The 14,160-nt window shown below is 57.5% G+C and overlaps 6 protein-coding genes across 6 annotated transcripts; 4 read left to right on the top strand and 2 right to left on the bottom strand.

Moving 5' to 3' along the window:
- Window positions 1-150: 150 nt before the first annotated feature.
- Window positions 151-3,174, top strand: F5144DRAFT_576482 (indole-3-glycerol phosphate synthase-domain-containing protein). The gene is made up of 2 exons (XM_066789134.1): window positions 151-803; window positions 877-3,174. The coding sequence occupies exons 1-2, from the start codon at window positions 481-483 to the stop codon at window positions 2,864-2,866; spliced, it is 2,313 nt and encodes a 770-aa protein (XP_066641038.1). The 5' UTR covers window positions 151-480; the 3' UTR covers window positions 2,867-3,174.
- A 653-nt stretch (window positions 3,175-3,827) lies between these two features.
- F5144DRAFT_514315 (uncharacterized protein) lies at window positions 3,828-5,826 on the top strand (the record flags this gene model as incomplete). Its single annotated transcript, XM_066786591.1, has 4 exons — window positions 3,828-4,098; window positions 4,436-4,539; window positions 4,742-4,975; window positions 5,032-5,826. The coding sequence occupies 4 exons, from the start codon at window positions 3,828-3,830 to the stop codon at window positions 5,485-5,487; spliced, it is 1,065 nt and encodes a 354-aa protein (XP_066641039.1). The 3' UTR covers window positions 5,488-5,826.
- On the bottom strand, window positions 5,821-7,127 carry F5144DRAFT_630930 (uncharacterized protein). The gene is made up of 2 exons (XM_066792434.1): window positions 6,868-7,127; window positions 5,821-6,800 (listed from the first exon to the last, which is right to left on the bottom strand). Exons 1-2 carry the CDS (start codon window positions 7,036-7,038, stop codon window positions 5,859-5,861), a joined length of 1,113 nt encoding a protein of 370 aa, XP_066641040.1. The 5' UTR covers window positions 7,039-7,127; the 3' UTR covers window positions 5,821-5,858.
- Window positions 7,128-7,293: 166 nt separating this feature from the next.
- On the top strand, window positions 7,294-9,459 carry F5144DRAFT_514316 (putative S-adenosyl-L-methionine-dependent methyltransferase-domain-containing protein). Its single transcript, XM_066786592.1, has 4 exons — window positions 7,294-7,658; window positions 7,752-8,021; window positions 8,079-8,283; window positions 8,355-9,459. Exons 1-4 carry the CDS (start codon window positions 7,389-7,391, stop codon window positions 9,272-9,274), a joined length of 1,665 nt encoding a protein of 554 aa, XP_066641041.1. The 5' UTR covers window positions 7,294-7,388; the 3' UTR covers window positions 9,275-9,459.
- On the bottom strand, window positions 9,460-11,941 carry F5144DRAFT_576488 (lung seven transmembrane receptor-domain-containing protein). The gene is made up of 6 exons (XM_066789135.1): window positions 11,541-11,941; window positions 11,456-11,483; window positions 10,915-11,398; window positions 10,828-10,868; window positions 10,693-10,767; window positions 9,460-10,646 (listed from the first exon to the last, which is right to left on the bottom strand). The coding sequence occupies exons 1-6, from the start codon at window positions 11,613-11,615 to the stop codon at window positions 9,679-9,681; spliced, it is 1,671 nt and encodes a 556-aa protein (XP_066641042.1). The 5' UTR covers window positions 11,616-11,941; the 3' UTR covers window positions 9,460-9,678.
- Window positions 11,942-12,102: 161 nt separating this feature from the next.
- On the top strand, window positions 12,103-14,157 carry F5144DRAFT_576489 (uncharacterized protein). Its single transcript, XM_066789136.1, has one exon. The coding sequence runs from the start codon at window positions 12,183-12,185 to the stop codon at window positions 13,968-13,970; it is 1,788 nt and encodes a 595-aa protein (XP_066641043.1). The 5' UTR covers window positions 12,103-12,182; the 3' UTR covers window positions 13,971-14,157.
- The last annotated feature ends 3 nt before the right edge of the window (window positions 14,158-14,160 follow it).

The following is a 14,160-nucleotide window of genomic DNA, read 5'->3' on the forward strand; positions in this document are numbered from 1 at the left end:
TTATCGATAAGAGCGATAAGAGCTGAAGCTGCATTTCTGCCCAGCACTGTCTGCATAGCCCCAAGGCCCGCCTGCTGTTAAGGTTAGCGCCACTTTGACGCTGTAAGCTGCGGCACAAGGATTTGGCCTCCGCTGACTCTTTTGGCAACCCCTCCATCAGCTTATCCGATCTGTTAGCCCGGTCACTAAACTGCTGTGCCTGACGATATAAGAGTTGGTTGCTTTTCACGATCCGCCTTTCTTACACATTCGTCTGGGTCCTTCACCATCTGGGACGTGACTCACCAACCTGACTCGAGACTAGATGGGCATCTAGTTCTTGCAAAAAAAGAATTGCTTTGTGCACACCACATAACGCAAGAAGAGAAGGGAAAACAAGCTTTTTTAAAAGTTTGTTCAACAACATCTTGCAACTTTCCCCTCCTCCGAATTCGGTGACAAAACCAACAATCAGCAACCCCTCAACACCAACCAACAAAAATGCCTGCCACCCCAGATATCACCGATTACTCACCCCACCATCCCGATCCTTCACCCTTGGTACCAACAGCTACCAATCTCATCTTGATCGACAACTATGACTCCTTTACCTGGAATGTCTACCAATACTTGGTGCTTGAAGGTGCCAATGTGACGGTGTTCAGGAACGACAAGATCACCATCGATGAGCTTATTGCGAAGAAACCAACCCAATTGGTGATCAGCCCGGGCCCAGGGCACCCAAATACTGATTCGGGTGTCAGCCGTGATGCCATTAGGCACTTTGCTGGCAAGATCCCCATTTTTGGTGTGTGCATGGGGCAGTAAGTGAAATAAAATCTTACATACAGTCTGGTTTAGCCTGGGCCACTGACTCATCTCTCATCTCCTCTGTAGACAATGCATCTTCGATGTGTATGGCGGCGATGTGAGCTTTGCTGGTGAGATTCTTCACGGCAAGACATCACCGCTAGCCCACGACTCCAAGGGTGTCTATGCTGGTCTTGCCCAGGGTTTGCCCGTCACCCGCTACCACTCGCTGGCTGGTACCCATGTCACCCTGCCCGAGTCTCTCGAAGTCACCTCCTGGATTGCCAACGAGGATGGCTCCAAGGGTGTCATCATGGGTGTTCGTCACAAGGAATACACCATTGAGGGTGTACAGTTCCACCCTGAGAGCATTCTATCCGCCGACGGACGCCTCATGCTCAAGAACTTCCTCCACATGCAAGGAGGGACTTGGGCTGAGAACGAGCGTCTGGAGAAGGCCGCTCAAGAGAGCAAGAATACAGTGGTCGTGCCCAAGAGCGACGCAAAGCCAGCCCCGCCCAAGAACAACATCCTCCAGAAGATCTACGCTCACCGGAAAGCCGCCGTCGCCGCCCAGAAAGAGATTCCTTCTCAGCGGCCCTCTGATCTGCAAGCTGCCTACGACTTGAACCTCGCGCCGCCCCAAATCTCACTCGTCGATCGCTTGCGCAACTCCCCATTCGATGTCGCCTTGGCTGCCGAGATCAAGAGAGGGTCGCCCTCTAAGGGCATCTTTGCGCTTGACATCGACGCACCCAGTCAGGCCCGCAAGTATGCGCTCGCTGGCGCCAGCGTCATCTCGGTTCTCACCGAGCCGGAGTGGTTCAAGGGGAGCATCGAGGACCTCCGGGCCGTGCGCCAGGTTCTCAACGCCATGCCCAACCGGCCGGCCGTTCTCCGGAAGGAGTTCATTTTTGAGGAGTACCAAATCCTTGAGGCTCGGCTCGCAGGCGCCGATACCGTGCTGTTGATCGTGAAGATGCTGGATTTCGAGCTCTTGGAGCGGCTCTACAAGTACTCGCTCTCTCTGGGCATGGAGCCGTTGGTCGAGGTGCAAAACACCGAAGAGATGGCCACTGCGATCAAGCTGGGATCCAAGGTGATCGGCGTCAACAACCGCAACCTAGAGAACTTCGAGGTCGACCTCGGCACAACCGGCCGGCTACGCAGCATGGTGCCCAAGGACACCTTCCTGTGCGCGCTCAGCGGCATCAACTCCCACCAGGACGTCCTCGACTGCAAGCGGGACGGCGTCAACGGCGTGCTCGTCGGCGAGGCCATCATGCGCGCCCCCGACGCCTCCAAGTTCATCCGGGAACTCTGCGCCGGCCCCGACGCGCCCGCACCCCAATCCGCCACCAACCCCCTGCTGGTCAAAATCTGCGGAACCCGAACCGCCGAGGCCGCCACCGAGGCCATCAAAGCCGGCGCCGATCTCGTCGGCATGATCCTCGTCCCCGGCACAAAACGCTGCGTCTCACACGAGACCGCCCTCGCCATCTCCGACGCCGTCCACAGCAGCCGGAAAAATCCCACCACCGCCACCGCTTCAGAAACCATCCAAGTCCCCCCCGCCGCCACCGACTTCTTCACCCTCACCAGCGAAGTCCTCCGCAAGCAGGGCCCGCTCCTCGTCGGCGTGTTCATGAACCAGCCCCTAGCGGACGTGCTCGAAAAGCAACGCCTGTACAACCTCGACATCGTCCAGCTGCACGGCGACGAGCCGCTCGAGTGGGCCAGCCTGATCCCCGTTCCCGTCGTGCGCAAGTTCCGGCCGGGCCAGATCGGCCTCGGCGTGCGCGGTTACCATGCCGTGCCGCTGCTGGATTCGGGGGCTGGGTCCGGGAAGCTGTTGGATATTGGGGCGGTGAAGGCGGCGTTGGAGGGGGATCGCGGGTTGTCGGTTTTGTTGGCGGGTGGGCTGGGCCCGGAGAATGTGGTGGAGGCGGTGGCGGCGCTGGGGTCGCTGGCGGAGAGGGTGCTGGGTGTGGATGTTAGTAGTGGGGTGGAGGTGGAGGGTAAGCAGAGCTTGGAGAAGATTAGGGGGTTTGTGAAGGCGGCGAAGGCTATTCGGTAGATGGGGTTGGGGTTGCTAGAGAAGATAGTTTCGAATTCTAGTTCGTTTGGCATACTGTGCTGTTGCGTATGACTGGGTGTGGGAGTATGGGGTGCTGTCCCTTGTGTTAGTCCCGGTTCCCAATCCCCTAGACGGGCTCTATGCGTACTATTGGTTTGGTTACGAAGGGTCAGATTTCAGGGTGTTATTTTATTCACCAGCTTTTATCTCACAAGACTCCTTCCTAGATGTTGAGGCCACAGTCATCCTAGCATAGACAGACTTACACCCGCCCAGTTATAAAAGTTGCGGGCGTGGGCACCCGTTTATTGCCTGTATCCGTCTAGGCCAACGTTTTCTTCTCCATGATTCCGAAAAGGAGTTGAATAACGGCAAAAGTTACGAGCAGGCAGGAGCAGTGCCTTTTATGTTTTTCTGGAGGCAGTCCGGCGACCCCCATCCCTACACCAAACTCCTTTACTAGAAAGGACACTTCCCGCAGGGTTGATTTCTTTCCACTCCGGTGCAAGTCTTCCAGTTCAGCAACCATCTTCTCACACATCTCGCCCGCCATTGGGTTCTGCCTACTTTCTCAGCTACGAATACCCTCCTTAATTTTCTCTCCAAGGTCTGCCCTTTGCTCCATCCTTGAGACACATCCTTTCTACCAGCCATTCCTTTCCAGTCCACTTCTAGAAGTTCTTTCCTGAAACGTAGTCTCCTTGAGCCGTCCCAAATCACATTCAGACCACGAACCTCGAGGAACTCTCTCCAAAATTTCCTTCTTCCGATCACTAGACACATTGATCAACAAACCTACCTTTTCACCTCCCATTTCTCACTTCTTCATACCTTCCTTCAACCCTCAAACAAACCCAACGCACACCCACACCCACACACCCACCACACCACCCAGCCAAACACAGCAGCCAGCCAGAGAAAACACACATACACACATACGCACCAAACAGCCCCCGTAACAATGCGCACCCGCAAAGAGAAGCCCATCTTCCGCGGCCTGACCATCGCCGCAGTCGGCAGCCTCGGCGGCAGCGCCCAGTGGTCCGACGCCAACATCACGCGTTGGGTTGGGCTGCGGGAGGGCCGGTTTGTTAGGGACGGTGTGGGTGTGGACGTCGCTGCGGGTGGGAGTGTGGGTGCGGATGTGGGTGAAGGGGTGCATGGGGACGGGGGTGGGGAAGTAACGCATGTTGTTTGTACGGGGGAGGAGTTTAGGCGGGCGGGGAGGTTGGGTACGTATATTTGTTTTTGTTCTTCTTTTGTATGTTGTTGGGGGGTAGGTGTTTTGGGGGGGTGGCTAACGTGCGTATTGCTGAAATAGTAAAGGCGGCGCTCAAGCGCTCCAAGAGTTGTCACATTGTCACGCTGGACTGGCTGGAGGACTCGATGCTGAAGGGGAAGCGGCTGGATGAGGAGCCGTACTCGCATCTGCGGGCACTGAAGAGGGAAAGAGAACGGGAGCGGAAGCGGTTGATGGTTATCAGGGGGCTCGAAAAGGCCGTGAGGGAGGTCAATCCGAGTATGTGTTGTTTCCTTGGTTTTATTTTTGAGCTTTGGCTGACTACCCAGATCTTTACCATCTTTACCGCGACCGTACGTTCTTTCAGTACGAGGCGGTGCTAACTAGAGACGATGAGGATGCTGGAATTCAGGGGGAACGGTACATCCTTTCGGTGAGTGGAGCTTTGGTTTGTTGTTTTAACCCAGGGGCATCCATCCCATCTACCCCCTTTACCTCTTTTCAGATTCCTTCTCATCCTATGAAGGGACTGGCCCTTCACCGTGCAATCCATTTAGCATATCCATTTTGACACACAACACACCTAGCTCCGCGTCCCACTCGCAACCCAAACCGGTGACACTCTAACTTCTTAGATCTTCGAATCCAACAACGCCAACCCGCACCTCTACTGGTTCGTGGTCAAGTACTACAAGAAAAAGGGCGACACACTGGCCAAAATCCACCGTCCGAGCCACTCTCCGGGTATATTTTCTCGCGAGTTTGCCTTGTTCCGGTCCTTCTTCCGGATGAAGACTGGTATTCCCTGGATGCAGCGACTCGTCAAGGCGGGGGCCACAGGCAACCGCGTCTTTCAGTATCAGCCGCCGGTGAGTTAATTCCTAGGAGGAATCAGAGCTAAGTAATCTGACATGTACATACTCAGATTGGTGGCAAGCCAGTCGGCTGGGCTCCGAAGGAGTACATCCCAACTGGGGTTCCCGACGCCGTCATGGTTGATGCAGCAGTAAACACGGCAGCTTCCGTCCCCGCAGACGCAAATGGTAACGGCAACAACAACGGCAGTGTTGTCTACAAGCCTCTGCCGACTGTTAACATCTATCCAAACGCTCCCGTCTCTCACCGTCAACCACCGTCGCTTATCACTCCCACACACGCGCCTCAGTCCGACCAAACCATAACGGTCAACCCCCTACCCCAAGACGAAGAGGTCAAGGACCAGCGCAATCCCGCCACCTTTTTATCAGGGACGGCGCCCGCGCTCAGCTGGCCTACTCCCGTCCCCTCTCCCTTCGTGGCTCATCTCACTGGGGCAGACAACACGAACACAGTTCGCGCTCTCCGAATGACGAAGTCGGCGATGCTCAACCTACACCCATGAGAAGAGAGCGAAGACACAAGGGTCAATGACGCAGTCGCATTAGATTCCCAAAAGATAACCCAGTCTAAGAAGTAGAAGTTGTCAACACATTGTTCATTTTGGAAGGGGGGATTTGTGGATGGACTGAGAGCCTCGGTTTCAGACGCGATGATTTACCCCTATTTCTTACACACGCATCGTTCCGTTCCCAGCATAGCCATCCAAATAGAAAATAGCAACATCATCATCAATCATCATTACCACAACATAATACAGGCTAACCCCCCATCGCTCGCTAGCTCCCCAACCAAAAGAGAACAGTATGAATTACACTAGTAACAGTAACCCCCCCCTTTCAAACTCCAAACCCCCAACCCCCAACCCAACCCCCCCTAAAACCTCAACTTCGGCAACACAAACACCACCAGCACCAACACCACCATCAACCCATACACAATCGCATACAACCTCATCCGCCCCCACCACCCCTCCCCCTCCGTCATCCGCTGCAACATACCCATCGTCCTCGTAACCCCCTCCATATTCTGCCCCGTGCGCGTGATGCCCTGGCCGGCGCGGTCGACCACCTCGCGATCCTCGTCCAGCGACGCGCTGAAGGCTTTGGAGGAGGCCTTCAGGTCGGAGGCCAGCTTGAGAATGGACTCGGAGAGGGCGTCTTGCTCGGCGCGCTGGTGGTCGAGGATCGCTTCGGTGGTGGTGATGGCGGTGGTGGTGTGGCTGGTTGGTTGGTGGTGGGTGGGGAAGAGGGCGGAGGTGGTGGTGGAGGAGGAGGCTTGTGGTGGGGGGTGTGAGGAGGTGGAGGTGGTGGATTGGGTTGCTTCGGGGTGGCGCGGGCGGAGGGTTTGGGTGGTGGTGGTGGTGGTTGTTGTTGTTGTTGTTGGTTGTGGTGCGGTTGAGGCCGGGGCTGAGGTAGAGGGTTGTTCGGGTTGACGGGTTGTGTTGGTTTGCTGCTGCGTGGATTCGGGTGGAGGGCGTGATGGCGGTTCTAGAGGGGATGGTATTTCATCCGACGGCTCATCGGGCTCTTCTGGTGGCATGTCGGGCGACGTCGTCGAATTCATGCTCTCGCTTGGTGTTGCGATTATGTCGGCCAAGAGGTCTTCCCCGTCGGAGGTGTCGTCGTCGTGGTCGCCATGGCTTGTACTCCTCGCGGCTGCAAACTCGGCTAGATCGCTGAGGCGTTCTGATAGCTGGTCGAGCACCTCTTTTTTCCGCACCAGATCGGCCTGGGCATCCTGTCGCCGGGAATGGATCTTGATCGCCAAGGCCTCCTGCTCGAGTTTTGTGAGGAGCGATCGCGCATAATGGATGTTCTAGATCAGTCAGCATACCGCCTAAAGATATCTTGAATCCGAAACAAGAAATTGGACGAGTGCCTACCGCATGGGCCTTTTCCCTCTCAAAGTCGCTCTCCCGTAACCGTGCTTCGCGCTCGGCGTCGGCATGTAGGATGGTGCGCTGCAGTCGGCTCAGTAATAGGGTGAGGTCGGTAAGGGGGTCAGCCCGTCGAGGAATGGATGTTGGCGTTACGCCGGGTATCAGTCGAGCCATTATTGCGGTTGTTTGTCGGAGTGATTGACGGAAAGGTGGTTGCAACACCTTGAACTTTCAAACGCCATCGCAATTGGCAATTGACATGTGGCACGAGACTTGTCAATGTGGCTTTGAGCACTGACATCACTCAGACAGGGGCTCAGGGGTAGCACCAGGGTTAGGGTTTGAATTGGGACGAAGACAAGGGAGCTCAATCGATAAGAACTTTTGGGGGGGTGTAACACACCAGAAGCTCGAGTTGAAGCTTGAGCTTCCCCTCCACAGGAGATATAAACGAGCAACCGACCTCACTCCAGTCCCAAACCATGCAAGCGTGATTGTGATACCGGCTGCTCAAAGTGTACAACATGAAGTCCGCAGCACTGAGAACGCTGAGGAGCGCGCGCCACGGTGCTGTGCAACCCAAAAGTGTTGCTCACAGAAGTCGTCTTCTCACTCTCAACTCACTTCGAAGCTCATTACCACACTGTCCCAGCCTGAGCTTGAGCGCATCACGGCACTTCTCCTCGACAGCCGCCAACTTACAAAATAAGAGTCCTGAAAAACTACATGATGGTCTCGGTGAAGAAAGAAAATGGTCAACTCCCTTAGCCAAGCAATTAGGTGAAGCCATCGAGGTATGTTCACTTGTGTTTACTCAGTCTCTCAAGGAACACTTTTAATATTTTAATGTACCCTCCCGGTAGCAGTCACTTACTTACATTAACTAGGCCACCGGCCCTGTACCGCTCGCTAGTTACATGCGCATGTGTTTGACTGCTGATATCGGCGGCTACTACACCGGCGCACTCGAGGAGGGTCGCGACCAGTTCGGTCTGAAGGGCGACTTCGTGACGTCTCCTGAGATTTCCCAGGTCTTTGGCGAGCTCTGCGCCATCTGGTACGTGACTGAGTGGATGGCTCAGGGCCGCCCGACCAAGGGGGTCGAGCTGATCGAGGTCGGCCCTGGCCGGGGCACGTTGATGGACGACATGCTACGGGTAGGTGGTTAGGAGATGGGGCTTATATTTCTCTCAGACATGACTAACTTGCTACAGACCATCCAGAGGTTCCCCGCCATGGCCAACAGCATCGACGCCATTTACATGGTTGAAGCTAGCCCAGAGTTGAGGGTAGCCCAGAAGAACCTCCTCTGCGGCGAGGACGCCCCCATGACTGAGTCCAAAGTCGGCTACCACAGCGTGTGCAAGTACAACGCCCTTCCCATCGTCTGGACGGAGACCATCAAATCAATACCCATCGGTACGTTTCCCCCTCCCCTCCCCCCCTTTGCCTCTCCCCTCCCCTCGCTAACCTACCATCCCACACAATAGCCCCCGAAAAAATGCCCTTCATAATGGCCCACGAATTCTTCGACGCGCTCCCCATCCACGCCTTCGAACTCATCTCGGTCCCCCCCTCCCAAACCACCACCCCCTCCCCCACCGACGCCTCCTCCCCCTCCACCAAAACCTCCCACCCCACCCTCCAATGGCGCGAGCTCCTCGTCTCCCCCACCCCCCCAGGCTCAACCCACACCACGCTCAACACGCCCCCCTCCCAATCCCGCGACACCCCCCCTCCCGACTTCCAACTCACCCGCGCGCAAGCCCCGACCCGCCACGCCCTCTACCTCCCCGAATCCTCCCCGCGCTACCGCGCCCTCAAAAAACCCACCCCCCACCCCTCCACCGGCGGCGGCGGCGCCCTCATCGAAATCTCCCCCGACGCCGCCCTCTACGCCTCCGACTTCGCCACCCGCATCGGCGGCGGCCCCTCCCACCCCAAACCCACCCCCTCGGGGGCCGCCCTCATCCTGGACTACGGCCCCGGCGACGGCTCCATCCCAACCAACTCCCTGCGCGGCATCCGGCGGCACCGGCGGGTGAGTCCCTTCGCGGAGCCGGGCTTGACCGATCTCAGCGCGGACGTGGATTTTGCGGCGGTGGCGGAGGCGGCGACGAGGGCGAGTGAGGGGGTGGAGGTGCATGGGCCGGTGGGGCAGGGGGGGTTTTTGGAGGGGTTGGGGATTAGGGAGAGGGTGGAGATGTTGGTGCGGGCGGTGGGGGAGGGGGAAGGTGCTGGGGGGGGGGGGGAGGGGAGGAAGAAGGTGGAGGATGTGAAGAGGGCGTGGGCGAGGTTGGTGGATAGGGGGCCGAATGGCATGGGGAAGTTGTATAAGGCGTTGGCGATTTTGCCGGAGAATGAGGGAAGGAGGAGGCCCGTTGGGTTTGGGGGGGGTGTGGTTGGTTAGGGTGGGGTGATGCATGCTAGCGTGCGAGCGTGAGTGCGAGTGCTTGGTGGCGTGTTGGTTTGTGGGGAGGTTACGGCATGTAGGATGATTCGGAGGTGATTACCCTCTCCTAGATTTGGGTAGTGTTAGTTGTACGATAAACGAAATGTACAATTCAAAGGTGTGAACAACAGACAGCGAGGGTGACCCGATGGACAGTGGCCGTCGCAATGTTTGTAGGGCCAAAATACGCTGAAATAACGCGATGCAATACTAGTAGATACCAATAGTCCCACCCAACAACGCCAGTCAGCCATCGCCATATATATATACTACAGCTCGACCCTCCATCTCACACGAACCCGTTTTGATGGAAATCTAGGTAACCCCTTCAACACTACGTAAGAAACCGCCCCCTCCTACATCTACTTCCTCGTCCTGACCAGCCGCCCAGACTCCTCCTCACTACTCTCCTCATCATCGTCGTCATCGTCGTCGTCGTCGGACGAGAACTTCCCGTCCTCACCCACGGCAAAGATGGTCTCGCCATCCAACGACTCCCTCGGCATGGGCGGCGACGGTTTCCTCGCTGCCGCCGCGCCAGCCGCAGACGACTGCGAGCGTTGTGGCTGAGCAGATTGTGACCCGCTCCCGGCCGCTTGGGTCTGCCCCTGGGCCGGCTTCGCGCCCTCGATCCTCGCCTCCTCGTCATCGTCCGACTCATCCGGGTTGCCGATGTCCAGGTTGGCAATCTCAAAGGTGCCGTCGTCCTCCTGCGCGATCTCGTCGCTCATGGCAAAGCGGCGGTTGTTGGCAGTCGGGCGCCAGACATAGGCGATGAAGGCGACGTCGGCGAAGTACACAATGTTGAGCCAGCCGTCGAGCACGAACCAGCGCGTCTTCCAGTGGAACGGGACGTAGTCGGGGTCGCGCGCCGACGCGAAGGAGAAGGAGTTGAAGAAGAAAAAGGCGAAGATGACCATGATGGAGACGAGGATGCACCACCACAGCTTGCGGTACATGGTCTCCTTGACGTGCTGCTTGCGCTCGCGCAGGTCCTTGAGCGTCCAGTTGAGCGAGTTGAGCGTCCAGACGTAGAAGGCCGTGAGCGTGCCGGCGAGCGGGAGGACGATGAGCAGCACGAAGGGCCCTGCCGTGTCTGGGTTCACAACCAAGCTGGTTATGGCGTAGACGATGCCGAACACAAAGTGCCCTATAGCGAGCCATCGGACGTAGATCATGGTGCGGCCGAGAGTGTGTTTGACCACGCCGTAGCCCATGCAGACGATGAGGAGTAGGAAAAAGGAGAACGAGTTGCGGGCGGCGTTGAGGACGGCGACGACGACAAGAAGGACTTGCGAGCCGACGTTCGACCCGTTTCGGTTCAGATAGTCTGGGATGGTCAGCGGTTGCGAGGGTGAGGTAGCAAGAAGACATACTATAGAAACCCCAGGTCATGATCATCTCGATAACCAAAAAGATGAGGATTGCTGTGATGTAGTTTTGCACAGCCACTGCAGAGAACGTTAGCCCGTGCTAAGCGCCGTGATAATATGCCGTCAACCATCACTTACATATGTCGGAACGATGCTGGAAGTACAAGAAACCCCAGAATCTGCGATCGTCAGCGTTATTCAAATCTCGCCATCAGCTATACATACACCAACACCAACGCATACGCGATGGAGATCCCGCCATAGAAGGGCAGTTTCGGAATCTGGGTAGCCGGGAGCTCGCCGAAGGCGTTGCGGAATTCGACGATGGCCTCGTAGCTGGTTGCGCCAAACTTCTCGGTAACGACGCAAAAGTAGCCCGTCTTGGAAATGGGATACTTGATGGGTTTCGAATTCTTGAGGTGCATCGCCTTGGTCAAGATGACGTTGACCGACTTCTCGGTGGCGTTGGGCGAGACCAGGAATTGCCCAATTTCGGTTTCATTGCAGTACCCGGCATCGACGAACTCCTGCTGGCAGATGGCCGCCCGCTCCGTATTGCCCGGCAGCACATCGAGGAACTCCTGATCCATCCAATCGAAGATGAGCAGGCTCACCACGGGGTCCTCGCCTTCGTCCTTGCCGGCGCCCGTGAACTTGACGTGGATATAGGGGTCGACATCGCCGCCCCACGATTTCCTGCTGTACATGCCTGTCCATTGTCAGCCAAGCTCGAGGCTATAATGGGCTCGGAGTCGGAGGGACAAACCGGCGCATCGTTGATTCTCGTTTTGGTCCTATTGCGCGTGGTGTTAGCTCGGCCGGGGAGTCGAGACGTCATCGCTGCTACTTACTAGCTTGACCTCCAATGCCGCCGCCGTCCATACTGACAGCAGCAGCAAAAATAGGGAACTCGCCCAGCGTCTCATTGTCGGTTGTGTGTAGAGTACCGCGGCCTCTGTCTGGTGGGTGTTGGTGCTTCAGGTCCGATTAGGGAGGGAGCGATGTGTCTGGGATTCAGGAGTTAACGAGATCCAATCGTGGGATTCGTCATCGATTCGCTTTCGTGTGGTCTATGCCTCAATACAGGGAGCTTTGGTGTTGGCGACCGGGGTTGTGGTCGAGATGAAAGAAGTCCTGAACCTCGTCTGTGGACTGGAGTTTGAGGGTCTCGGATCTGGTGGATGCTCGTTGCGCAAGCTTGCATCTCCAACATGGAACTGCGGCGACTAGGATCCACATTTGAGCTTGCATGCCTGGCCGGGCTGCTCGAAACTGGCCTGGCACGCCTGGCAGAGAACAGGATGAGTGGGGCCCCCGCTAGCCGCGCTGCAACCACGGGAATCTGTGCCACCAACAGGGGTGTGTAATCGATAAGATTGGGTATTGCAGCGCATCCAGTGCATCCAGTGCATCCACCAGCACCGTCATTTGTTTTGCTTCACGACTTTAGTCTGAATCTTTCCTCCCTCAACCTCTCGATTGGCACCGCAAGCATGGGGAAAGGCACCGACAAGCTATACATTACCCACTCCGAGTGGTCATCCTCGGATGCCTACAGCGCCAGTGTCGGTTCGAATGCTCGCCAACGCGGCGAAGGCGCAACTCACGCGAGCTTCAAGCGCCTGCCCTTCAACTTCTGCGCCGCCAGTCTCCAGCCTTTTAAGAACCCCGTCTGCACCTTAGATGGCACCATATTTGACGTCGAGGTTATCGGCGCTTGGCTGGAGAAGCACAAGACTAACCCGGTCACTGGCGAACCGCTCGCCGCCAAGGACCTGATCCGCCTCAACTTCTCGCGCAACGCCGACACCACCGAGAAGGACGATCGCAATGGCGTGCCATCAGATGGCAAGGGCGACTTCATCGATCCAGTCACGTTTAAAGTGCTCACCGACAACACGCACGTCGTAGCGATCAGGCACGGCACCTACGCTAATGTCTTCGCTTGGGAGACGGTCGAGCGCATGAACATCAAGGCCAAGTCGTGGCGGGACCTGGTGGACGACGTCGAATTCAGCCGCAAGGATATCATCACGCTACAAGACCCACAGAACGCTGCCAGCCGCGACCTCAGCCAGTTCAAGTATCTCCAGGAGGGGCAAGACGCTCTCCTCACAAAAGAGCAGGCGGCGCAGCGCGAGCAGGGCAGCATCAACATCGACGCGCTCGGCCGAATAGGCGACAAAGTCCTCCGCGCCAAAGAAGCTGTCGAGCGCGCCCGCCAGGCCCGCGCAAGCGGCGGCGACGTCAACCGCACCAAAGCGCTGAACACCACCAAATCTTCCACCCCGACCTCCCGCGCCCCATCCATCCTCGAGAAGAAACTGGCCCCCAACGCCGCAGCCTACACCACCGGCCTCGCCGCCGCCTCCTTCACCTCCACCGGGCTAACCCCCTCCACATCCGGCGAACGCGCCGTCCTCTCCGACGAGGAATGGATGCTGCACCCCCGACGAATCAAGCACAAAGGCTACGCACGACTCGACACCAACCTCGGCCCGCTCACCCTCGAACTCCACACCGACACCGCCCCCAAAGCCGTATGGAACTTCCTCCGGCTCGCCCAACGCGGCTACTACCGGGGCGTGTCCTTCCACCGCAACATCCGCAACTTCATGATCCAAGGCGGCGACCCGACGGGCACCGGCCGCGGCGGCCAAAGCATCTGGGGCAAGACCTTCGCGGACGAGCTCGAAGGCCCTTACATCCACGACGCGCGCGGCGTGCTCAGCATGGCCAACAAGGGCCGCAACACCAACTCCTCCCAGTTCTTCATCACCTACCGCCCGGCCAAGCACCTCGACCGCAAGCACACCGTCTTCGGCCGCATCGTCGCCGACGACGCCGCCACCGCCAAGACCCTCGACGCCCTGGAGCGCGCCCCCGTCGCCGACGACGGCTCCAACCGCCCACTGGAGGACCTGCGCATCGAGGAGGTCGTCGTGCTGATTGATCCGTTTGAGGAGTTTTTGAAGGAGAAGAGTCTGCGTGAAGCGGAGGTGAAGAGTAAAGAGGAGGTGAGGCGGCAGGGGGGGAACGAGGATGATCGCACGACGTGGACGGGGAAGCGGATTCGGGAGGATGGGGTGGTGGAGGAGGATGCGAAGGCCAAGGGGGTGGGGAGGTATTTGAAGGGGGTGGTTGCGCAGCGGGAGCAGGAGCAGCAGGAGGAGGGGGGTGGGGAAGGGGGTGGTGGTGGTGGGCAGGTGGTGGAGACGTGGGAGGAGCCGGTGAGGAAGAAGGTGAAGACGGGAGGGTTTGGGAATTTTGATTCTTGGTGATGGGGGAGGGGAATTGGGGTAAATTAATTTGTGAGGGATACAGTTGATAGTTCTTTTCAGGCATGGCACGGCGTTCGGGCGGAAAAAGTGGGCTTCGGGGTTGTTCGGTCTGAGATTTATCATGACTGCGATAAAGCAGCTGGTATATACAAGAGATAGCCAAAAATGGTACACGCTAAAGTATGCAAAA

This window comes from Chaetomium tenue (genome assembly GCF_020726465.1).
Source record: "Chaetomium tenue strain MPI-SDFR-AT-0079 chromosome Unknown F5144scaffold_5, whole genome shotgun sequence".
Lineage (NCBI taxonomy): Eukaryota > Fungi > Ascomycota > Sordariomycetes > Sordariales > Chaetomiaceae > Chaetomium > Chaetomium tenue.